This window comes from Vipera ursinii (genome assembly GCF_947247035.1).
Source record: "Vipera ursinii genome assembly, chromosome: 13".
Lineage (NCBI taxonomy): Eukaryota > Metazoa > Chordata > Lepidosauria > Squamata > Viperidae > Vipera > Vipera ursinii.
The window spans coordinates 18,798,511-18,822,860 of record NC_139526.1 but is presented as its reverse complement, the minus strand read 5'-3'; the positions used below and the strand labels follow the sequence as shown (position 1 = coordinate 18,822,860).

Sequence of the window (24,350 nt, the reverse complement as noted above, 5' to 3'; positions counted from 1 at the left end):
GGACTCTGCGGCACCCAACCAAGAATGAGACTCTGGGCTCACCATCTGTTGGTTTTACACTGGTTTAACCATCACATTAATCATTTTTATCAATTTTCCTGGGAAATATACATAGATATGGGTGGAGCAGTTTTTTGGATGGAGAAGCATGCAACCCCCCTTCCTCCACCCACCCCACCCCCAGTATTAGGGGCATAAGAAAAACTTGCAAGTAATTATGAGATGCTGGATGGCTTTGTAGCATGGATGCAGCTGGACATCTAAACAATGCAGCCCACAGAAAGGAAGGTGATTATTTCTGAATGCCTGGATAAGGGAAATTATCTCCCTCCCAGCCTCATCAGCTCACTTTTATTGGAGACAGCAAAGATGATGTATTCTCTGAAGGCTTCCAGCTGGTGCAGGCCCATTTCGAAGCACATCTCTTCTATGACATCCTGGGCCACCTAGAAAAACGAGTGGAGAAGAAGTTGCACCCAGGAGACCTGCAAAGGCCTAGCAACCAGTCAAGCTGTGGAAGGTGCAAATTTCGGAACTACGGCCAACTTTCTGCCAGACAAATGAATGTTCAGTCCATGTATTAGTAGAGGAGGCTGTAAGAAGAAATGTCGAAAAGCACCTGAGACCTTTGGAGTTTAGTTTATGAACAGTCCCCCTTTTTTTCTGGTTCCATTAGGTCAGCCGCGATCAGGGAAGGGAGGCTGTTCCTTGGCACTCACCGAGCAAGTCTTGATTTTGAGGTGCCTTTCGATCCCTCCTGGGAGGAGAAATAGCTGGCGCTTTGAACTTCTTCCAGCCTTTGGAAGAGGAGGAGGAGGAGGAGGAGGAACAGCATGGTGGAAAGCAAAATTATTAGGGAGATAAACAGGGGAAGTGGGTGCTGTGGAGGCACCTTACTTGCCCGTCTCTTTCAGCCTGCAGCAAAGCCATCATCCCTCTCTAGGTGACCCCTTCCCAATTGATGGGATTCCTTCCTTCCTTCCTTCCTTCCTTCCTTCCTTCCTTCCTTCCTTCCTTCCTTCCTTCCTTCCTTCCTTCCTTCCTTCCTCCCTCCCTCCCTCCCTCCCTCTCTCTCTCTCTCTCTCTCTCTCTCTCTCTCTCTGATCAAGGACTCACCACCAAGGCTTGGAGCTCCACAGCACTAGGAAACTCACAGCGGCCCCCAAACTTGAAAGTCTTCTGCAAATTCTGCTCGCAGGCCTTGGCGATGCCTGTTGGAGGGTCAGGAAGAGAAGCAGAGAGGTGAACACCCTGAAGAAGAGGTGGAACGTTCCCAATTGCCCATGGAGGGATCCCACTCTTGGGATTAACTCTTCTCACTCCAAGCTAGGTGGACCTGTCTGCCCACGTTTGCTATCCTCTGCTGAACTTAAGACTGGGACAGGCTACTGAGCCCTGAAAAGCAGGACCGGGTGGGTGGCGATCTTCCTGCTGAATTCATCTGCCAACCTTCTTCCATGGTTGACACCTCCCAAGTTCCAGATTTTCTCCCATAATAGCAACATTGCTCTCCAACCGAAAAGAGGTGCTAATGGGCCGAAATCATCGCCCAGCTGGAAGTCAGGCTAGGAGTGATCCATCTTTGCCAATCACCTCTATCCCACTGGAGAGAGTTTAATGAGAAAATAGCCCTGGGTGGCGATGTGACCCAACAGGCTTTCTTCCAGCAGTAGACAGAGCAGAAGGATTCATTTCCACGTTTTAGCGATTGGAGAGCAAGTGCGTTTGATTGATAAATTTTGGCTTAAGCCCTGTCAGTTTTCTTCCTGTAACAGCTAGATTTTAACACCTGCTTTGTCCTAGGAATTGAAGCATTTAATTCAGTTTACATCCCCCAGGAGGGCAATGTTTTACGTGGACAAAAGAAGGAGAGACTTCCACTATTGTTAATGCAAATATGTTTTGTGTTTTTTTAAATAACCCCAGAGAGGGGTTATTACAAATGATAAAACCCAACCCTACAAGACTCCCGTTTGATCCTTTGAAACTGGAGATTGTAGAATTGGCTGTACAGAGGGCCAGGGGACAACACCGCCTACCCACCCACCCCGGATCTCCTCAATACATTCCCTTTTGTCATTAGCAGCTGTTTTTCAAATTTTTAAAAAGTTAAAAAATGAACATATGTGCAAATCAGTGGATATGGGTCTCAAGGTACAAATGTGAAGCCAAACTGAAACCCCTAGCTTGCTGATCTGCCATCCCAACAGGGTCATCCACTTGTACTATATCCAAAATGGGTTAACAGAATAACAGAGTTGGACGGGACCTTGGAGGTCTTCTAGTCCAACCCCCTGCTCAGGCAGGAAACCCTACAGTATATCAAACGGTTGTCCAGTCTTTTCTCGAAAGCTTCCAGTGTTGAGGCACAACTTCTGAAGGCAAGCTGTTCCACTGGTTAATTATTCTAACAGTCAGGAAATTTCTCCTTAGTTCCAGCCTGCTTCTTTCCTTGATGAGTTTCCATCCGTTGCTTCTTGTCCTGCCTTCAGGTGCTTTGGAGAAGAGGTTGACCTCCCTTCTTCTTGGTGGCAGCCCCTCAAATATTGGAAAACTGCTATCATGTCACCCCTAGTCCTTCTTTTCATTAAACTAGACAACAACCGTTCTTCATATGTTTTAGCCTCCAGCCCCCTTAATCATCATGCTCTTCTCTGCGTGCCTTCTAAAGTCTCAACATCTTTTTTATATTGTGGTGACCAAAATTGGATGCCGTATTCCAAATGTGGTCCTACCAAGGCCTTATAAAGCGGTATTAACACTGCACGTGATCTGGATTCTATCCCTCTATTAATGCAGCCTAGGACAGGTCCGAGTTGAAATAATGTTGGGCCACATTGTGTGTCTTTTTGTGGAAAGTTCCAGCAGCTCACCTTGGAAACGCAAACCAGGGCGGGCGGAGACCTCCTGGAGGAACTGGAGAAGGTAGGGCTTGAAGACCTCGGAGCATCTATAGTAGGCACTCAGGATGTACAGAAGCCGCCATCCTTTGGGGCAGCTGTCCCTAGGTCAAAGGCGCCAATGTGAAAGTTCAGCTGGGTCTTGGGGAGGGTCTACTCAGAGCTAGAGGTAGGAGCAGGACTGACTCAGGCAGTGGTTCTCCTGGTCTCTCTTGGGACCGCAGAGCTAACCCAGAGGCTCCCTGGCACCAGCCACTGGCTTGGAACATTAGCAGGCTGCATTTCTGCCTTCCATCCAAGCGGAGAAGGTCTCCTTCTTCCTCCTGAGAAACCCCAACTGGGGAAGCTTTCCCCGAAACAGCTCTGTCTCCCAACCCCTTTGGGCTGAGAAGTATTCTCCTCCGTCCCTTGACTGTTCAAGGGCTAAAGATGAGTTAAATGAAGAAGGCGTGTCCACACTTTACTGTTATCTACTGCAGCTTGCTCCAATATGGGATAAGTGCTACTCCAACTCCCATATTCCTGAGCCAGCAGGCCTGGCTGCTAGGAGAGTTGAAATACGACTCACCTGGAGGACTCTAGGGAGGGGAACACCGGACTACTGGAAGCATGAAAGATTAAAGGATTGTCTTACGTCTTGCTGCTGATGTTGTCTGTGATCTGTTTGAGGATCTGGCAAAAAACTTCATCCCGGATGACCTTGTGGTCACCACACAGCTGGAGAAGAAGCAGGAAGAGAGCATGGGAGGAAGGAATATATTCTCTCTCTCTCTCTCTCTTTCTCTCATAATTGATCAACCACTGATTTTCCCAAAGACCTTCTCACCTGGAAAGGCTTGGCCAGCAAGGGCCCCGAGACCACATAGGATCCAGAAAGCCTCCTCTACAGAAGGGGTGGACTACCCTTGGTTGACACTGAGCTCCCTAACTCCCATTTTTGCAGGATCCCAAACTCCCCAAAACAGAAAGCTACACAAATTTGGCAGCAAAATATCGGATTCAGAAAACTCTGAAGAATTACAGCTAGACTTGACTTGACTTAAAGTACCTTCACCTTTCAACTGCACCCCCTCGACTGAAAAAAGCACACCGTCAAAACCTGGAGCACGTCCATCCCCTGCTCCACAAGGTTTGATGCAATCCAACGCTGGAAAGCAGATTACCTTCAACAAGGCATAGACCACATCCAGCTCAGACTGTCCTTTGAGTGGAAGGTCACCCATGAACTTCATCACAGCTGGGGGGGACACAAAAGAAACACACCCACACCCCTGTCAATTGGGGATTGTCTCTTCAACCACCCATGCCTTGGTTGGGTTCATACATCATCATAATCCAGCTTATTGCTTTGACTTGGCGTGAGTAACCAGCCCATTGTTGTCTGCCCATCCTGCTGCATGACTGGCATTATGGAGGAACATTAATGAAGATTGTGCAGCTTTACAATAGTTACAGAATGAGCTCATTTTCCTAATTTGCACCAGAAATCCACTCAGCAGGGAAGCAGCCAAGGAGCGTTGGCTGACTTCTCCAAGCCTGGATGTGCTGGAGAAGAGATGGGAGATTTTCCCAAGACTGCTGATCTCTGGAACAGTGCTGGAACCAGGTTTTTTTTTTCCTCCAAAGCTTTGCAGATGAAAACAATAGCCACAACCAAATAGAACTTGAGTCACTCATTACTGTTTTGATGTGCAAGGCATCTGGATGAAAGCAACCGGTTCCAGGACTTGGATAGCTCGAGCTGCTATCATAAGCCAAAACAGTCTCGGTTGCCAAGCTTGTAGAACTGACTTTGGGCAGCTGACGAGAGAAAAAGAAACGGTACATTTTTACTGAAATCCAACAACCACAAAACTCTGGCCTCAGAACTCTTCACCTATCTTTCATCAGTCTGAATTCATGGTGCCGATGTCCTCCTAGGAGGGGCGGGCACCTGGTTACGAAAGAGGGACTCACCCTGGAAGGATTCTGCTGCTATTTTGTTCAGGCTGCTGTTGGTGAATCCAATGAGAGACTCCTGGATGGGACACTGGAAAGCCAGGAAGGGGAAAAAAAAAGTGAGATGATCGGCTGAGTATGGGAAACACACTTGTTGGAGGAAGCCACATGTGCAAATAAGTGAAATTTCCCTGAAGGAAACCATCATGGTTACCTTGGTGTATTTCAGAATATCCGCCACAGTTGTAGATTCAACACCCTTCTTCGATTTCTGCTTCTCCCTGAAATCATAAAGTCGATAAAAAAATAAAATAGGAATGCTATGTGTGTTGGGAGTCAGAGAGGATTCCAACTGTAGGATGCCCATCATCAAAGCTTTGACCTGAAATAAATAAAAATCCCTTTTCTCGTTCCCTGGTAAACACTTCAGATATTTGTTATATCGGTACGCTCCTGGGATCAAAACTGACGCGATCTGAAGACTTATTTGTTCGAACAAGCCGGCCTGGCCTGATGGGGGATGGGTTTGGATTTTATTGTTGTTTTAAATGTATTTTAATCTATTGTTGTAACTTGGGCATCTCGTTTAATTCTTTTTTAATTTTTGTATTTTGTATTTTTATATGTTTGCCCTGCTCACCGCCCTGAGTCCTTCGGGAGAAGGGCGGTATACAAATAAAATTATTAAATTAAATTAAATTAAATTATTTCTGGTTTTGAAAGGTCCTCTCTTTCTTTCACCTTGCCCGCTTCTCCTGCTTCTTCTCTTGACTTTCATCTGGGACCTCCCAGGGCCCCCCAAATAATATCAGGGGTTTCATAAATATGGGGTGCTCCAAGACGTAACGTGGGAGATGGTGGCCTCGTGGAATTGCTTCGTTCTCCCCCCTTCAGCTGCTTCTTTCAATCAGTTGCTATTTCTGCAACACATTTCCCTCTCTGCCATCACTCACGGCTTTGTCTTCTGCCCTTCTCGGAAATGCTTCTTGGCGAACTCCAGCATGGTGAAGGGGCCTCCTTGGGGCCTGATCTCTGGGGGGCTCTTAAATTCTTCCCAGCTCTCCAAGTATTCCTCGGCCACTGGGGAAACCTGTTGGAGAGGAGAGAGCGAAAGTGACCCATAACGGTTTCCAGTGAAGCATCTCTGCCAATCTTCCAAGATGCAACTAATACATGGGTAGAGGACTGTTGTGGAAATGGGTTCTTTGGGCACGTTGGGTGAAATCCCCCACACTTATAATGGCTGCAGAGATGAGACCACTAGTCAGGTATGGATCCCTCTTTGACTCAATGAAAAAAGTCCATATTTTTTATCCCCAGCCATGAGTTCCCCATTTTCTCTCTCCAAAGCTTTGCAGATAAAAACAGTAATAACCAAATCAATCTGAGAGCTTGAATCACTCATTACTGTTTTGACGTGCCAGGCATTTGGATGAAAGCAGTCGGCTCCAGGACTCAGATAGTCCTGTTCCAGGACATAAACCAACCATTCAACCAAGGAACAACGGGACCCATATGCCTGTTCCTGCCTCCTGCCTCTTGAATCCTGCCTCCTGCCACACGAGGACATCCACACCTCCACAAATGACTTGCCTCAACCTTCCTGTCCAGCTCCTGAGCCACAGCTGCTGATGCCACGGCCACGGCCACCGAGGCTGGACCAGCCACCTTGGCCTGCTTGTTGTGGGGGTCCTCCTTCTTCTCCGTGGGCAGCTGCATGAAATCTGGGGCTGCCACCGGTTGGACGCAGCTGGAAGGGAAGAGTCCCGACTTCCCGAAGATGGCACCAAACTTCCAACCTATCCCAGAAATGAGAGATCCTTAGGACAGCCAAAGAGCTCCTCCCTCTTGAGGGCCTTCCGACCACCTTCCCCCAAGGGAGAAGTTTCAGAGAGGTCTGGCCAATCGGTTCGACCCCCCTTTCCTCAGTCTAGGACGGGGTGCCCAGCCTTGGCAACGTTAAGACCTGTGGACTTCAACTCCAGAATTCTGGGTCCTAAAAGGGGACATAGTTGCCATTCCTGCTCCAGGACATTGTTGATTAGGTCTACTTGGAACCTAGGAATTTCTAAATATTTCCAACCAAGGACTGAGTTTGCTCAAGGGGAAAAAACCCTCCAAACCAGCATGCAATTGAAAGGTGGAAGATGCTTGAAGAAGAATCATCTGGAAGAGAGCAGAGCAGGGCAGAGTGTTGCACACCACACCAAAGGCACCCACCAAAATCCAGGGTGCCTTTTTTGACCTCTTCCAGGAGGATCACTTTCTTCCTCACCACGCAGCCATAATAGTGGTCTGTAGGTTGGAGAAGCACAAGGGCATCAGAAGGACCCCAAGAACGCTTCCATGCAGAGCGGCCAACTCAGGCCCATAGTAATCCAACTTCAGTTTCAATTTTAATCCCACCCGTTTTGCATTCACGGTGATGATGCTCAACTTTGCATCCCTTCTTTTTGCAAAAGTCACTTTTATTTCCATTTTCTCTTATCGTGAACGCAGACAGACAGCGTTATAAAAGTTTAGTCTGCTGTAAAACATTGTTTCCCTTCCTGGAGATCTCATTAATTCTCCCTCTTTCATCTCTATTTCCATTAAAATCTTTTGTATCTTCTCTTCTCTCCTGTCTTTCCAATTTACTATTTTGCTGCATAAATGCTCCTTTGCTAATGGCTTTCCGTGGCATCTGTATGAATGGGCTGTTATTAAGATTATTTCCCCCCCGAAAATGTTTTCAATTTCTTTTTAAAGTCTTCTCTGATTGATTCCTTTTGCAGCAAAGTTTCATTTCCCCTCCATCTCCAGGGTCTCCTTTTATGCATTAGAGGAGAATTGCATTAATTCTTTATGCTCTGCCTTCACAGGCGCTCTTGAATTCATTTATTTAGCATCCCTTCCAAGCTGGAGGGTGTTCGGGTCAATAGCATATTGGCAAATCTGGAATGTCCTTTCATGGTCTGTTAACTGACAAGATGGCTCAGTGTGCAAACTCCTTTTTCACCCTGATGGTTCTGGGAAAGAATCACATTTGCAAATAGCAAGGCCAGGATGATGGCCAAATGTGAAGTTAAAAGGAGCAAAGAATGCTTGTTTGCCACTTGTGGCGCTCCGGTTGTTACCCAAGTTTCAGTTCAAGACTGTTTGACATTCAGAAACGGGCTAACTGTCCTTCAGAATCCCCTCCGGTACTCGTGCATTAGACATGAGCTTTGTTCATCAGGAGGCCCACATTTATAAATGATGTTCAAGAACATCAGAAGAATTGGAGCATCTGGGCCGTGAATATCAATGCAAGGACTGGGTGGCATCTGAGGACACATGTCTCAACATTTTGAATGGTGATTAATTCAACAAGCGCTCACCTGCATCTGTTGGACACCTGTGCCTCTTTTGAGGAAAAAGGGGGGTGGGTGGGCTCAACCCTGAGTGGTGGGGGTGGATTTTTCCAGCACTCAGCAAAGGGGAATATTTGAGACGTGAATAGAACTGATCATCTTGGGAAACTGGCTAATCCTTGTGTCTGCAAAGATTAAACCACAGTAATGCTTTCTCCGCCCCGCACATACATCTGCAACATGATCACACAGCCAGCCAGATGCTTAGACTGGATTTGGCATTTTGCTCTACCTATTGAGTCCTTCTCAAGAACTTGGGATAGACAAAAAAAATGCTAACTCTGGTCTAAATATTATTCTTGGTGGTGTTGTTGTTATCGTGCTGCTGCTGCTGCTGCATTACATTTTCATTATTTTTTTTCTCCTGTTATGTTTCTCACCTGGTTCCAGACCCTCCATCGGTTGCAGGCAAATGATGTCTCCCTTGTGAAAACTCAGAAGGCTTTCAGCGTTAGTGATGTGGTTCTTAATGGCAACCATATATTGTGAGTCCTAAATCAGAGAAAAAAGAGCCACAAGTGTCTGCTTCAAAATGCTGGACCAAGCAAAGCTGTCCAGCTGGCCAATCATCCCTGCAAAAGAAGGAAGGCCTCTGAATGCATTTGGGGCTGTGAGATATTGGCCTCCACCTGTCCTTCCTTTCAGCTCCCTTCCCCAACCAAATTCCTCCCCTCCCCCCCCCCCCGCAAGGTAAGGTCTTACCTTCTTGAGCTCCATGATGAAGTGGTCGATCAAGGCCTTTACCTGGACAGCTTTGGGGGAGAAGAGGATGAGCTTCTCATGGACCAGGTTGAATTCCAGCATGTTCTTTGAGGGCATGGTGACAAACAGGAGCTCACCGTAACTGGGAGTGGATGGGGTGTGGAGAGGGCAAAGGGTTCTTTGGTTAGTTGCTAACTGCAGGGGGTTGGTCTGGAAGACCTCCGAGGTCCCTTCCAACCATGTTATTATATTATTTCTCCTCTGGACAGGTGTGCCCTGGCCTTACTTACCTGTAGCCTCGCAGCACCCGGACCTGCTCTCCGGGGAGGTTGGTCCCTTTGACCAGTCGCAGGAGTTTAATCCCCGAGTCAGAGACGGCCAAGATTTGCACCCCGGTGCCGACGCTGCCCTGAAGGGGAAGAGAGGAAAGTTGGCAAGGCTGGGCCCAGCGCCCAAGGAAAGGAAAGCTGCCGCTTTAAGCAAGCCAGAAGGAGAGCTTTCTGATGGGATTCTGGGTTCACACCACTGAAATGGGAGCTGCTTTTAAAATATAACAACAGTGTGAGATTTCAATCCAGGTAGCCCTTGAACTTAAAACCATTTGTTTAGTGACCGTTCAAAATTACTGAGCTGAAAGAGGAGCCCTCTTGACTGGTTCGACCACAGCCTGGTTTAAGTTCCTCTCAGGATTGTGTGGACCGGGGGGAAATTCTCTTACCGTAGCAGGAAAAAGGCGGGAGAAGTACACCTCCCAATTCTCTCGGGCCACGCGTATAATTTCCTTCTTGACGCTTTCATCAGCCACTGGGCTGAAGGAGTCCAGCTTGTTTTCCGCTGCAGGGAGAAACCACACCGGCGTTCTCGGAAGGTTTCTGATTAGGGAAAAACTAGCACCCAACTCCTGTCTCGTTCTGATTTCTTTTAAAAGTTTATGGGTTAAAAAGCTTAAGACTTAAAGCTAAATGTTCAACCAGCAGGCACCATCAGTCTCCAAAAGACCAAAAAAGACACACAGAGTGACTTCTAAGGAGTTTCCTTTGTGTGTGTGTGCCTCACTTAGAAACAGAATCTGGCTGAACGAAAGCAAACTGGATATACCCTGGGAACTATTGAGGAGGAGCTGTCTTCACCCTCTTTCTCTCACACAAACTCTCTAAACGTGGCTGTCCCTCGGTCCTCTGGAATGCTGCCCCTCCCTGATGGGAATCCAGACTATATTCCACCACAACTATATATCCAGCATTTTTGCAGAGAGAAGAATTTCCACCCACACACACCCCACCCACACACACACAATGGCCAGCCTAGTATTTTTGGAAATAAGAACCCAGCAAGGAGGACAATGAGAGCCGCATTATTATTCTCTTTTGGCCACCGGTGCCCAGAAGTAGACTGCTCTTATTATTTATTTATTTATTTATTATTTAAATTTATATACCGCCCTATTCCCGTAGGACTCTTGAGCACAATGCCTCCACTGTGGCTCTGTTCAATACCGCTGGCTTCTAGAGACACCTAGAGACATCAGTAAGTGCAGAGAAGATGCTCCAGCCACTAGTAGGTTTGGGATGCTTTTCTAACCCAATGTGGTAACATCTGAAGATCTTCCACCCTCCCTTCCTCTCAAAGGTGTTTACCAAAAAGAGTTTTCATGTGCAGCTTCTCCTCTTCGGTGAGACGAATGCAGGCATCCGACAGAGTATCGTTGAAGATCTGCAAAGTGACCCAGACAAGATGAGAAGAAGTCCTAGTTGAACCTCAGAAAGGCCTTCACAGCAAATATTTGATTTCAAGTGTAGAGAATATGAGCAGCTCCAGGCTGAACTGTTTCGCTGTTAGTGTTTTCTGAGCTTGATGGTTTTCCGCAGTTTTTATTATCAGCGCACGGAGAAGTAAAAATTGTTGTCAGTCTTTCTTGGACTGTGGTTAAACCACACTGCCCCATGCCTGGAGGAACTCCCCTAGACCGGTAATGAAACATTTGTGGGAAAACCACCCAACTTGGATAACACCAAGAAGTCAACACAATTTTATTTATGGAAAACATTTCATTGGGAGTTTCTATCCGATTATAAACTGTCAGCAGACCTCAGCTGTCTGGGTGACATAGAAAGTTTAATAAATAAACCCCAAAATAATAGAGCGCAATAGCATTGCATCACACTAAAGAAAAAAAATCACCCTTAATAACCTGCCCAGGGAGGAATCTGAGGTCCAAGGTAACTTGGCGTGCACCTTCTCAAGGGAGCAATGGTTAGAGGCACATCAGGAGATCACCTACCTGCCGAAAAAGGAGATCTAGCAGAAGAGGGCTGCTGAGAGTCTCCTTTGGATAAAAAACCTGCAAGGGAAGAGGAAGATTTGGGGACATTGTGATTTGGGGTGGGGTGGGGGGGCTACACCCAAAGGCTCTATCCAGCCCAGCATCTTGTTTACCATTTGTAGTAGAATATTTTTCTAAAATATTTGTCTGCCGCCCAAAGGTAAAGTGCTACAGAATATGGAGGCTTGATCTACCTATCGATGCCTGCTAGGCATTCGTAGATCTCTCTACCTCTTCTCCTCATCCTCTGCCATGATGACTTCCAGTGTTAGATGTATGTTGGGCACTTTCTTTGACTGCCCTGAATTCCAGTATGAGAAGCAACCAACAGACGCTTCTTCTGCCCTGTTTTCTAAAGCGTGGCCATGTTTCCCTTGTCCCCCCGCCCCAATCAGAAGAGGGAAACCGAGAGAGGGTCCCTAAAGACCTGCCTCTTTCCTCAGATAGATCTTCCAGGAGACATTGTGGTACCCATAAAACTTCTCGCTGCCTCGACAGTAAAGTTTCGTCTGGACCGTCTCATCCTCCAATGTCAACTCTCGCGAGATGGGAGCTGGATGGAAGAAAATCCAACTGTTCTTTCTCATCTTCCTAAAGGGAAAAAGTACCCAGGGGCAGGAAGGTACAGCCTGCCCTGGGAAAAGCAGTCGGCACCATCACAATATCTGAAGTTCATGGCTCTGATCATCCTAGTGCGGGAGGGGAAACAAAATGGAGGCTGGTGTGGTAGATGGAGATACTTCACCAAGGAAAAAGTTGGTTCTTGCAGGCCAGGAATCCAGCTGAGGGAGAGACGTGGATAACTGCTCACCTGGAGAAGCATCAGGCACAGGCTGAGCCATGGGAACGGGCTCGGCTACCTTGGCACTAGCCACCGGTCTCACCATCGCGATGATCTCTCTTGGTGCTGGTTCTTGGGTAGCCTGCAACGAAGCCATTTCACACGTTACCCAAAGAGGATCCAGCCTGGTCCTTTGCAGATGCTCACCCTGGTTACCTGGCCACATGTAGACCTCGCCTTCTTAGAGAACCACCTGTATTGGGGCCAGCCCTAGGTTTCAGGGGTCTTTGGCCAAGATGCTTTTCGAGTGCCCATCCTTATTCTAGGGGATCCAATCTCCACACTAACATTTCTCCTTTGTTTGCTCCCTCTGGCATCACTTGGCAGAGCTGCCCCAAGGAAATGCTCCAATTTCTCCTTCTTAAAGCTCCTTTTTCAGTGGCCCAAAGAGTCAGCAAGCAAGCAGAGGCAGCAAAAGGAAAAAAACATGGAAGGAACAGCAAGAGGCTCAAAGAGCAGCTATCAGTTCCACATTTTTGGCTTAATAGAGTTTTGGCTGCCCGCTCCTTAAGGTGCTCCACGTTTATTCCTGGTTCATGAAATGGTCTCTGCTGGTGTCAGGGTTTTCTCTCTCCCCGGCCTCAATTTCCCCATCAGCAGAACACCCACCGAGCAGTGCCTGGGAAAGCCAATACTGCTGGGGGGGGGGGGAGGGCCCTCCAGGAAGTGGGTCTGCTAGGCATGTGGTCTGGCCCTACCTGAAGGGGTTGCACAGGTAGCCTCCTGGGTGCCATCTGTCTCTTCAGGATCATCAAGGCTTCTTCGTGGGGATCCATTTTCTTCACAAAGACCTTCCCCCCTTCCTTCCTGAAAAGACAGGCAGGGCAAACGGAAGTTTTCAAATCCAATCAATCAATCAAAAAGGGTTGTGTCCTTCCCCAACCAAGCTTCCTCAAAAGAACTGATGATCTGGAAGCATTCCCTAACCATTGACGTTTATAGAGATACACTGCCTCTAAACATGGAAGCTTTGCATTATCAGGATGGAGCATAATCCCCCCCCTTTTTTTCCCAAATAAAGTTTTTGGGGGAAAAAGAGAGGAAAGGTCTCTGGAGGACCAGATCTGACCTGGTGGGCTCTGAAACTCGCAAAGGTTGCTGGTGTTGCTTGATGATGTTGCGAATGTTCTGTGTGGGCTCGGGGTTGTGTTCCGAATTCAACTTGGAATGGCGGATAAGACCACCATCCTGAGGCGTGGAGCAAGACTCTGCACAAAGAGAAGGGAGGGAAATCGGAGCAAATTGATCCTTGGAACAAACAAGGTTTATTCTCGAACCCAGATTAGCAAACCACAATGGCTAGATGCCATAAAAGAGCCATGCTGTTGCAGTGGCTAGAATGCAGTATTGCAGGCTGACTCTGCCCACTGCCAAGGGTTCGATCCTGACCAGCTGAAGGATGACTCAGCATTCCATCCTTCCGAGGTCGGTAAAATGAGGAGCCAGATTGTTGGGGGCAACAGGCTGACTCTGTAATCTGCTCAGAGAGTGCTGTAAAACCCTGTGGAGTGGAATATAAATCTAAGTGCTATTGCCATTGCTAAAATGCTGCAGCCAAACAGGTCGAATATTTGATGCCTGATGCACAAGGTCTTGTTCTTACACCTCACAAAAGTTGAACTGCAGCTTCTCAACCCCTTTGAGCCGGATGAGTCTGGACAACCTCTGGATGCAGGCGCAGTTAAGCAGGTTTCTGTGCCGTGAGAATGGCACATCTGCCACTGATGAGTGTCAGTTTTCAAATTAAGCAGACAATGTTTATGCAGCTATCAAATGTGTATAACCTCTCATCTCACAAAAACTTACTCCGGGCAGCGTACAACAATTGAATAAAACAGCAAATATAAGAACTGCAGATATAAAATATATAAAAATCCACATAGATGTGATAAAACCCTAGGCAAAGGGAGGATAAGAATTGAGAAGATTCTCCTCTTCTAAAATGTTTATTCTGCGGCTGGCAGAATAAGCCCCCTCCGGCCTCCTTACCTGGATTCTGAAAGGTGGTTTTCCTCCATGCGGAGCCTGAAGGTGACGCAGATCTGCCTATCAGCCTTTTCCCGGCTTCCCTCTGTCAAAGGGAGGGTGGAATTCTTTAGCAAACTGGGAATCGTGGTTCTCCTGGGCTTTGTGGTCCTGCTGCAGGGATCTTGGTCTGTCTTATCCAGCCCAGGACCCCTCCCCAAAATTCTGCTACCCCTCTGCCTACCACGGACTGGTCTGGGGGAGCCAGTGAGGACCCCTCTGCCAGGCTGTTCCCCCTTCTACCCACCATCCCCCAGACCTGGGCCATCGCTCCAGGGCAGATCACTGGAGTGAAAGCCCGTCCTTGCCCGGGGAACACGCAGCAGGAAAAGATCCAGGGCTCTGGCAGTTGCCGACGCCAGCCTGCAAGTGAAATGGATACAGGCGCTGCTTGGGAAGGGGGTATCCAGTGTCGGCCAGCCTTGGTTCAGCTGAGAAGGGTATAAAGGCATCGGCAAAGGGAGGGGATCGGCTTGTGGATGCAGATGCCCAAATGCCACTCTAAAGCAGCTTCCTTGCCATTGGCCAAGTTGGCACAGGTTGTTTGGCGGTTGGAAAGTCTGGTTGGGCTTCACTTCCTCCCCCCCCCCACTTGTACACCTGTGAAACTGGGTGTCGGACATGGAAAGCAGAAGAGAACAAAACCTGTACAGGATGCCGTAAGCTTCTTTTCAGACGTCCCCAAGGTGCTTTGCCAAAAGGCAGCTGGCCGTTCTTGTTTCTGTTTTTCCTTGAAAACGTTTCGCTTCTCATCCAAGAAGCCATGAACTGAAGAAGCTTCTTGGGTGAGAAGTGAAACGTCTTCCAGGAAAATAAAAACCCAAGAAAGTCCACTTGCCTTTTGGCAAAGCAGCTTTGGGACAGCTGTGAGCTGGGTGAGGGAGAATCTCCACGGATCTCTTTTCAGAAATTCACATGTCCCTCTTATCCAGCACCTCCGCCAAGTGCCTTCGGTTTAACTGGACAGTTCCTGCCTTTACTAACCAGAACTGACTCTCGGTGCTTGTCGTAAGGTAGTTGTGTCAACACCGCCTCCTCCTCCTCCTTTCCTGTGGAGAGGACAGATGAAAACAGCCAAAGAATGCTGGATACTTGCAAAAACAGAGAACGCCTTCCTAGCATTCAGACATTCGTGGATTTACTCCCGAGCGGCAGCACCACCGTCCGTAAGATGCAGGCTGGGGTGGCCTCTGGACTTTGAAGTTTTCTTCGTCATTGGCAAGCTTTGCGCAAACCATTTCTGTTCTAATGTCTTCTTAGTTTGGACCAGCTGTGTCTTATTCCAGCACCGTTGATGACAAGCGTAGAGTTGGAGCATGGATATTATTGTTACGGTTATGTTTCTGCACTTCTAAATGTTCGTAAAGTGCCCGGAAAGACTAGCACATCCAAAAAGATTGCAGAGAAAGCCTTTTTTCCCCCAGCAAATATGTACACCAAGGTAGCCCAGCTCGTACTGACCAGAGGTCTGAGGAACCACAGCACCGTTGCCTTCTCCAACGCGCCCACCGCCTTTCATCCTTCGTGAGATGGCCGCTGGCTTCTCTAGTTCCTGAGGGCAGAAATGAAAGCAGTTCTATGGACCCATTTTCCCCTTCAGGACCCCCAAGACCAGAACCCACAGGGGGTGAAAAAAATGCTTTGAGCTGAGCTCTTTCCTACGTTCTTAACATATCTGATCTCCCTTCAATAGGTCTGGAGTGTCTAGCTCTTGGAAAAACAAATTTCTGTGAGAAATAGAAGATATTCTGGGGTGGCCTTTTTTTGAGTCTAGGGGCCGTGGGAGAGAGGGATGCCGCTCTTACCCCTTTTCCATAGGACAGCACAGGATCAAAGAGGCTATCCAGATAGTGATCCAGTCCTTTCTGGCTCCTGGGTTCACTGCAGGTATCTGAATCTGTTTCCAGGTTTGTTTTTTTAAAGAAATATAAATAAGATCAATTGCAAAGAGAAAAGGACATTTTTGCCATTTGGACTTGCTGGTAGAGAAACATTTTTCAGAAGACACATTTCCCATGTCAGCAGCCTAATGGGTGATGCGTGGCACAAAACAGCCCTGAATTGTTTAGTGTGAATGCCACCATCGGGGCAGAGAGAAATGTGGGGTCCTTGGTGCTCTATGAGCTTCGTCTTTTTCTTGCAGACTTTTTTCTTTCAACCCTGAGCTACAAATATACTCTTCCAGTGAGAAAAATGCATCTGCCAATCCAATGTTTTCCAACCTTACCTCTTTAAGATGGGTGGACTTCCAGAATTCTGGGAGTCAAAGTCCACCCATCTTAAAAGGCCAAGGTCGAAAAACACTGCTCTAACACAGTTTAATAGACACACCAGTCTTCACATTTGCATGGCCCCTGGCTGCAGGATTACCCCAGATCTTGCAAAGATTGATCTCATGCTCTGACACAAACCATAAGTTGCATCCCAGTTTCTCACCATGGCTGCAATATCCCTCAGAGTCTGGCAGGGGGGCAGAGGCCATAGTGGGAGCCTTCATCATTGGTGGAGGAGGAACTTTCCCATCTGAATCCAAACCACGTTGGAAAACCCTGCAAAGCAGAAGGAGGAGAGCAGCAGAAGGAAAGATCAAAGTCAAACTTGACCTAGGGATGGTCCAGAACTGGTCTAGATTCATGATATCTAAGCAGAACCTCTTTCACAGTCTAGGAAAGAATCATTCTGTCCCATCCAGGATCATAGTAGACAGAAGATTCTACAACCACCTCAATTCCAAGACTTGGGCCTCCCATTGTTGAAGGTAACACCATCCCATGTTGGTTGTTTTCTTCTTCCTCGGTAAGCCCCCTGAACCAATGAAAGCTCTTGAACACTACCCCTCCCAAGGAAGGGCCAAGGGCCAATTATCCAAGGAAGAGCCATGATGCAACCTACAATTTGCCACCAGTGTATTTCTCTGGGTCTTCAGAGGCAAGGATGAAATAGGACTTCTGCTTTGGGAAACCTCGGATCAGTTCCAGATCAGAAATCAGATCCAAAACATAGTCGTGGCCAGCCAGCTCGGCCCACTGGGTACCATCCTTCATGGTGACGGACCAGCCTCGCCATCCCTCTGGAAGACCCCTGTGAAGGAGCATTGGGCTTAGCCACTGTGTGTTCTGCTGGGAGGAGAGGAGTCCAACATCGGGAAGCTGGACTCTCTGTTTGGGGCTGAAGGTGGATGAGACAAGATCTCCAAGGAGCTTCTCAAGAGCTCTTTGCCTCTGACTTCCAGTGCTTGGAGAGCTGGAAAAAGGCCATTGAAATGGAGCCCACCCCCTCTTCTTGCATCCCACTACCCATATCCCCCATGTCCCATCTCTTCTACCTGTATTTCAATACACTTTCAGCAAGGCCTTCCCCTGTGGTCCAGGAATGGACAGGGCAAGAATAACGATCTCCTGTTGAAACAAAACTCGAGTCATTCACTCTGATAGACGCCCCTCTTGCTGCCTTATTTTGTCAGCCTTTCCACAATGAACAAACAGGAAACCCAGATGAGCTAATTCTTCTTTCTTGGAAGGCTGCATTAACAGAATCTTGCAAGTCTGAAAGTACAAATCTCCCACCGTCTCCCTTACAGCCTGAGAACTTTGGTTCATTTCTGAGTCTTCTTCTCTACGTGTGGTTTATGTCCTCGGTCATCTGATCGTTCCCTAGGCAGCCTCTCTTTCCGCGTCTCCCAAGGTTTCCCCCACAAGCCTACACTTTGGGATCTGAATTCAGTTTCCCGGCCATTCAGCTTTGGGCCTTCCCTCTTCCTGCGGTGGGTGTTTCTCTAGCAAATCCCCAGGTCCTAGAGAAGGAGACTTCTCATCTGCCCATCGATTCCCAACCCATTCTCCTGCTTCCCTTAACTCACCATTGAAACAGTACACATCAAGGGCCATGTTCACTCGGTCCCGGCTGGCTGTCCACTCCAGCAGGGTGGGTGGATACGCTCGGGCGGCCTCCCTCCCATCCTGACCCCTTGCCATTGCTTGCATGAGCTTGTGTTGGCAGACAGGTTGATAGCCATCCAAGGCATAGTCTGAGACAAACCTGGGTGGGTGGGGAGAAGTGCAGAGGGAGGCAGTGAATAAAAGAAGATGCCAGCCATTCACGCTCAGAATAGATGGATGAGTGAGGGTCAACCGAGCTGTGTTCCTATCTCTCCTGGCCCTGAACTTCAGGCCAGCTGGTTGAGCCTCCTTTTAAATTCCTCCTGTGGCCTTAGGAAGAAGAGGAAGAGGAGGGCCACCATCACCTAGTGCTACTGCCAACTTCTATGGCCACTATCACCACCAGCTAATGCAGCTGTCCTCTTTGGGTTTCCTTTGGAGGTAGACCTGACCCCACTCACTTCAGCAGGTACTTAGCCAGCTGGGGGGAGGGCACGAAAGCGCTGACACACGAGGCCAACAGCAGCCACCCCCGTTCTTCATTGTGGACATTGGTGTTCCGCCACACTTGGTTGGCAATCTGGACCAGGATCTCATCTTGCAGGCTTGGCACAGAGAGCCCCTTCTGTACAATATAGTTCCCAAACAGGTTCTCCTGGATGCCATTAAGCTGGGCATCGCCCATAAAGCGGAGGATCTACCACAGAGAAAATCCAGAGAGTGACCAAAAATGCACACTACCACGAACACTATGTTGATGGCCACCATTTGACCAGGATGGAGGAAGCAATACACTTTTCACCTACCAGTCTGAAGAGATTAAGAGCTTCAGGGGCCAAACTCTCATCTAACAGAGTCAGGGGGGATGATAGAGTCCTCGTGAGCATCCCAAAAAGTGGCTCCTGTGGAATGACAGAGAAGTGACCGAAAGACTCATTTGCACACCCTTTTTGACAGAGACGGTGGTGGAGGCCCTACCCTGAGCAAGAAAGACAAAAGTTTCAATAGTCACACAACCCCATAAGTGTGGTTTAGCTTCAGTTCAGCTTAAGAGTTTCTTTATGGATCATCCAACAAATCAGTCCGGTGTTTTCTCTTGAGGCATAAACAACCAGTCTCAAATTATCCTATTTTAGATGCCTTATGGCGACACCCAGTTCTCTCTAGATGGCATAATTCTGGGAAAAGCAGAAGGAAAGAGAAGATGACAACCAGCAGCAATCACAGTGGTGATGGGGGCATTGTTGGAAGACCTGAAGGATCAGGTTGGGGAAAGACCATCTTGGAGAAGATCTATAGGTGGTCAGTAAGAGTTGACACTGAAGTAGGGCATATAATCAATCAATCAAGAATTCTTCTAGAGACTGAGGGATCATCCCAACTGTTAAATAAAGTGAGTTACGTAAGGAAGTATAAATCAACTCATAGTAGCTTATAACCCAATGCAAATGGTTTAACGTGTCATTTTTGTGTCAACTTTTGATTTCCTAAAGGATAAGTACAAAGCAAGCCATGGTGGCTTGCTAAATTAGCCATGTTTTAAACCCAATACATGGCTAAATGCAGCATGTAAACTCAACCACAAAGGTGAGCTTTCGGTCTACCTTCCAACAGCGGCGTGAGCGAAGCACCCTTTACACCATTAAGCCCAGCATTGTCACCCTTACCTTGAAGTAGAGCTGCACGTACTTGGCCATGGAGTAACTGTTGATGTCAAGAGGCAGGGTGAGCTGGGAGTCGGCCTGCATCTTGGGTGGGGGGACAGGGGTGACACAGTCCTCATTCACTTGCTTGTGAACTACGAGGAATAGGAACAAGGCAGCCAGTGCAGAAGGCAAAGGTGGGGTTCCCCCATCCTAACCCCTTACGTTCACCCATGAGAATGCAAGAAAACATTGGCTGGACCATGTCAACTGGGCAATAGATTCTCTCAAATGCCAGAGGTAGTCTCCCTTTTCTGGGACCCAGAATGCAAGTGGGAGACCCATCCAGGCACTTCCTTTTTGTGTGTGTTTTTTGAAGCAGTGCTTGTAATGTACCCATCCAGAGCTAAACCAACTGGCAGAGATAGGCCAACAGGTCTACAGCTATAAGCAAACAATTCAGCGTCTGGTGCCTTCTGACAGCTAAGATGTTGTGGTTTACTCAACTTGCTGCCAGTGGTATGGAGGAGGAATTAGCTTCCTTACTGGAAACTTTATAGTGGGACCTCAATGATCTGGCCTCTAAAATCCTTGGAGACGTTCATGTGGGCACCCTCTTGAAATTCCCTTGGTTCAAAGTGGATCATGACCTACCAGCCACTGTGTTTAAGAGTCCAACCAGATCAGCAGGGATTTCCAAGTCTGCCACTTTCATCACTTCTCGCTGACTCAGTTCCTAGTGGAACCCAGAGAAATAAGTCAACTTTAATTATCCCGATGATTGTCTCCCTTCTAGTGCATTAAGCAAAATTGCCCCAGTTGCATATGCAAGTTACCAAAGTGATTTTTTTCCAGTGCAAGTTCTCCTCAAAAGTATTTAAACCACGTGGATTTGCCTTGGAAGTGTCAGCGTGCTGTGCAAAGTCTTCAGACTGACCCCCTCGTCCCCAAGCCCCCCCAAAACACTCGAGAATTACCTGCTCAGCCTTTTTCTTCTCCTGTTCTGCAATTCGATGCTCCTCGTCCTTCCTCTGAAAGCAGAGCGAGATTTCAAGGTCAGAGAAGCACTGCACCTCATGAATAGAATTCCATCTCAAAGGAGATCAGGATACTTTGATCCAGTCCTGAAGCAGAAAGTCCATATATTGAGACCAAAGACAAAATGCAAAATGTTCAAAGACTCCTTTGAAGTGAGGTTGGGACCCTAAGTGTGTTTTGGATCTCTGCATGCTCAGATCTCCAGGTACAACTCAATGGTCCATGCACCAAACAGGAACACCGGCGTGGACTCCTGACTGTACAGAAGCAATCGAATATGTTATTCCAGAGCACCTGGGTGCAAGGTCAGAGCAAATACTTTTCTTGGAGGAGGCCACAACTTGGGGTAATTGATAATGTGGGAACTGTAGTCCACCATGCAAAGTAAACCCCAAATGACCTAGGCAATTTATTATGCAATGCCTAATACAAAATCCCTCTCCCCCAAATCCTCTTCCCGCATCCCGGTTTGCACTCAGAGCCCCCAGAGACGCACCTTGAGGTACCTCCTGCGGTTCATGTAGATGCGTACCAGGCACCTGAATTTGATGAGCGTCTGACGCAGCCTCCCATATTTTTGCCTGCAGGACGGGAAACCCCCGGGATGGAGGTGGGAAAGATCACCCCAAGTCTCAACAACATTTTCTCCTACCCAGGGTAAAAAATTAAATCAAAACACAGTAATGGACAGACAGACCAGACCAAGGATGGCATCTATATCTGAGGGAGAAGGTGGGAGGAACATTCGCCCACATGACCTCTTGCAGAGGTTCTGGAGATCCATCATCTCACCCCATCCAGTAAGGCTGTTGGGATCTTGGCTGACATTATGGGAGAGGCACTCCAGCATGTCTGGAGAACACCAAGTTGGGGAAGTCCTCAAAATCCCTATTAAGTTAAGGAAGTCCACCTGAGTGGCCCTTAAACCTGTCCCTCACTCTCAGAGGAACCCACCTCACAAGATGCTAAAATGAGGGAGTAGATGATCAGTGGGAGTGGTTGAATCTGTTCAGATTTCAGGTGGAAATGCATTTGGACAGCATCTTAGACTTTTCTGAGATCCCTAAGCTGTTAACCCCAAAGACGGGAGGGACTTAGAAGATCCTACAAGTGTTTTTCAGAGAATATTTGATTGACTGGGCAGAGAATTAGACTTTATACTGGATTAGAACATTAATTCTGAAAAGCCTTTCAGTGATGACAGGCTGGTCCACACATGACAGAAGCTCTGTTCAAGCCCGTCCACAAGCATCCCCCGAGTCCCTCAGGGACAGTCAAACTCAGCACCTGACAAGATAACCCCGTGCCCGGGCTTGAAATAGGATTATCTTGCAGCGTAAGGCATAAAAGCGTTTCTTGATCAAAAAGCCACGGACGTAACGTTGGAGGGTCACCACTGCCATGTGGACAATCTGTTCCCGCTTGGCCTCCAGATGCTGGTAGATGCTTTCCTTCAGGAACAGCTAGAGGAGGAAAGGTAGGTGAAGGAGAAGCAAAATATGGGAATTCATGTAATGTCAGGCTGTTCCTATGCTTACATGACCATTTCACAGTGGCCAGGTGGAACAGCTGGTGATGGAGAAGACCTGGCATTGGAGAAGCTGAACAGCAGCTCTTGATGTCCAGATCCATCCAGACACACTGTGAGCAGAATCAATTGAGAAGAATCCACCAACCCTTCTTCAAAGATCAGGGACCCCGTTGTGCAGTGTCCCTCTACTATTTGTTCTGTAACTTCTTGTATTTAAGCTATCACCAACAATGGTGGTTTTACCTTGGTAGTGCCAATGCGGTACATCTCTGGGGTGACTGGGCACAGCTTCTTCAGCACCCCCACAGAATTCCACCCATCTGGGATGATGTCAGCACGGATGTCCACCAGACAACGGTACCTGAGGAGACATGGATTGGACTGGGATGAAGTGCTAAGCCATCGTATGGTGGACTTGCTTTTCCATGTTGCAATCTTGGCATGACACCTGAGCCTCGTGGTCTATAAGGATTTCTCAGTTCTGGCCCTTGGATCTGGGGTCCCTGAGCTCTGATCTCAGGCTGGAATAGCTTTGGACCAAGGATCTCAGAGGGCTTGTCTGCACCTGTCAATGAAGATCTGGAATGGGATCCGGATAGGAAAGCCCTCCTTGCGGATTCGGATGGTCTCCAGGATTCCTGAGGATCGTAGCTGGTTGCTGACTGTATCATCCTGAAACAGTCCTGGTTCCTGGTGGGGGGAGGAGGAGGAGGAGGAAGAGGAGGAGGAGGAGGAGTTGTTGAACAAGTAATAATGTACTTATTGCTGTGCATCCAAAAGAGACAGTTGAGTTAAAATGAAATTGATGGGCAGGATGGAGAAGGGCATAGATATTATCCTCACATGAATAGGGATAGGAACTGCCTGATTTGGGAAAAACAGGACCAGGAGGAGATAGCATGAAGTCATCCCTACCTTCTTACTGTTGGGCTTGATGCAGCGAACGAAGAAAGGGTTACATCTGCAGAGAGAGAAAGAGATAAATGGCTCAGCAGAATTGTTTTGAGGATAGAGCAAAACAAACCTCTCGAAAAATAAAACCAACGTGCCCGAGCTTTCTATTGGGAAAGCAAGGGAAATTTTAAAATGCTTAGTATTAGTGTATCATTAGGATAACGCTGGGAAAGATTGAGGGCAATAGAAGAAGGGGATGACAGAGAATGAGGTGGCTGGATGGGGTCCCTGAAGCAGGAAGCGTGAGCTTAAAGGGACTCCAGAAGATGGAAGAGGACAGGAAGGCCTGGAGGAACATTGTCCATAGGGTCACGATGGGTCGGACAGGACTTCGCAGCTAACAACAACAACAATCATTAGGATATTTCCACCGCTCACTCCAAAGCTGCTGATTCCAGATCTCCAGATCTAAGTCCTCCTTCTGCAACAACAAAGTTTTGCTCTCCTTCTGCATTTCAAATGTTTCAATAGAGCAATTCCCCCACTTAATTTTATCTTCTCTGGGCTCTGAGTTAATTCCTGCTCTTAAATTGGTCAGTTCTTTGCAGTGGGGTTTTTAGCATGGGTTCCTCCTGGATCAAATCTGGTCCTCAGAAGACCCTTAGCGAGACTCTGCAGCAGCATGGAGCGTGACATGTCTGGTTCACAGTAGAACAACAGAGCTGGAAGGGACCTTGGAGGTCTTCTAGACCTACCCCCTGCTCAAGCAGGAGATCCTATAGCATTTCAGACCAAGGGCTGTCCAGTCTCTTCTTGAAAAGCTCCAGGGATGGAGCACCACAACCTCTGAAGGCGAGGTCTTGTGTCCACATTGCATCTATTAATTGACATTAAGACCGGAGTCCTGTTTCAAATACCTCTCCATCTTCTCCACCAGGTCCAGAAGTGACTGCTGGAACTTTGCAGCCACTGTTTGGGGCTTATACTTCCGTTTGCTGGTGCTGCTCTTCCCCACCATGGTCCTCTGCTGAGCCACCAACTGAGCGTGGCTGAAGAAGAGGCTGGCGACCATCTAAGCCGAGAGCAGAGCAGACAAGGAGGAAGAAATGGCTCCATCACTGTTTATTCCTTCATGCCCATCAGGATCCCAGCCTCTTCCAAGAAGCTCTCTCCTACCCTATTTATTTTATTCTTCAGGGATTTGGGGAGGTGGGTTAGGGAAAGAAGGATTAAGCCAATATCCTT

The 24,350-nt window shown here is 47.9% G+C and overlaps 1 protein-coding gene across 1 annotated transcript in view; it reads right to left on the bottom strand.

The window, feature by feature from the left end:
- MYO15A (myosin XVA) overlaps window positions 1-24,350 on the bottom strand; it is a gene marked incomplete at its 5' end in the record, with an annotated part of 42,098 nt that overhangs the window by 4,516 nt on the left and 13,232 nt on the right. Inside the window, 39 exons of the mRNA XM_083372460.1 lie at window positions 350-446; window positions 720-797; window positions 1,117-1,211; window positions 2,874-3,004; window positions 3,535-3,617; window positions 4,064-4,137; window positions 4,857-4,929; window positions 5,053-5,119; window positions 5,792-5,928; window positions 6,432-6,637; window positions 8,611-8,722; window positions 8,933-9,074; window positions 9,223-9,341; window positions 9,651-9,766; window positions 10,570-10,645; window positions 11,214-11,273; window positions 11,687-11,808; window positions 12,067-12,178; window positions 12,795-12,903; window positions 13,166-13,304; window positions 14,369-14,552; window positions 15,106-15,170; window positions 15,583-15,673; window positions 15,927-16,018; window positions 16,558-16,670; window positions 17,014-17,202; window positions 17,447-17,519; window positions 17,981-18,159; window positions 18,461-18,696; window positions 18,806-18,901; window positions 19,667-19,797; window positions 20,297-20,378; window positions 20,620-20,673; window positions 21,177-21,261; window positions 21,968-22,143; window positions 22,455-22,572; window positions 22,777-22,901; window positions 23,127-23,172; window positions 24,023-24,177. Coding sequence (XP_083228586.1) covers window positions 350-446; window positions 720-797; window positions 1,117-1,211; window positions 2,874-3,004; window positions 3,535-3,617; window positions 4,064-4,137; window positions 4,857-4,929; window positions 5,053-5,119; window positions 5,792-5,928; window positions 6,432-6,637; window positions 8,611-8,722; window positions 8,933-9,074; window positions 9,223-9,341; window positions 9,651-9,766; window positions 10,570-10,645; window positions 11,214-11,273; window positions 11,687-11,808; window positions 12,067-12,178; window positions 12,795-12,903; window positions 13,166-13,304; window positions 14,369-14,552; window positions 15,106-15,170; window positions 15,583-15,673; window positions 15,927-16,018; window positions 16,558-16,670; window positions 17,014-17,202; window positions 17,447-17,519; window positions 17,981-18,159; window positions 18,461-18,696; window positions 18,806-18,901; window positions 19,667-19,797; window positions 20,297-20,378; window positions 20,620-20,673; window positions 21,177-21,261; window positions 21,968-22,143; window positions 22,455-22,572; window positions 22,777-22,901; window positions 23,127-23,172; window positions 24,023-24,177 — 4,438 coding nt within the window. The remainder of the gene's footprint in view (window positions 1-349; window positions 447-719; window positions 798-1,116; window positions 1,212-2,873; window positions 3,005-3,534; window positions 3,618-4,063; window positions 4,138-4,856; window positions 4,930-5,052; window positions 5,120-5,791; window positions 5,929-6,431; window positions 6,638-8,610; window positions 8,723-8,932; window positions 9,075-9,222; window positions 9,342-9,650; window positions 9,767-10,569; window positions 10,646-11,213; window positions 11,274-11,686; window positions 11,809-12,066; window positions 12,179-12,794; window positions 12,904-13,165; window positions 13,305-14,368; window positions 14,553-15,105; window positions 15,171-15,582; window positions 15,674-15,926; window positions 16,019-16,557; window positions 16,671-17,013; window positions 17,203-17,446; window positions 17,520-17,980; window positions 18,160-18,460; window positions 18,697-18,805; window positions 18,902-19,666; window positions 19,798-20,296; window positions 20,379-20,619; window positions 20,674-21,176; window positions 21,262-21,967; window positions 22,144-22,454; window positions 22,573-22,776; window positions 22,902-23,126; window positions 23,173-24,022; window positions 24,178-24,350) is intronic.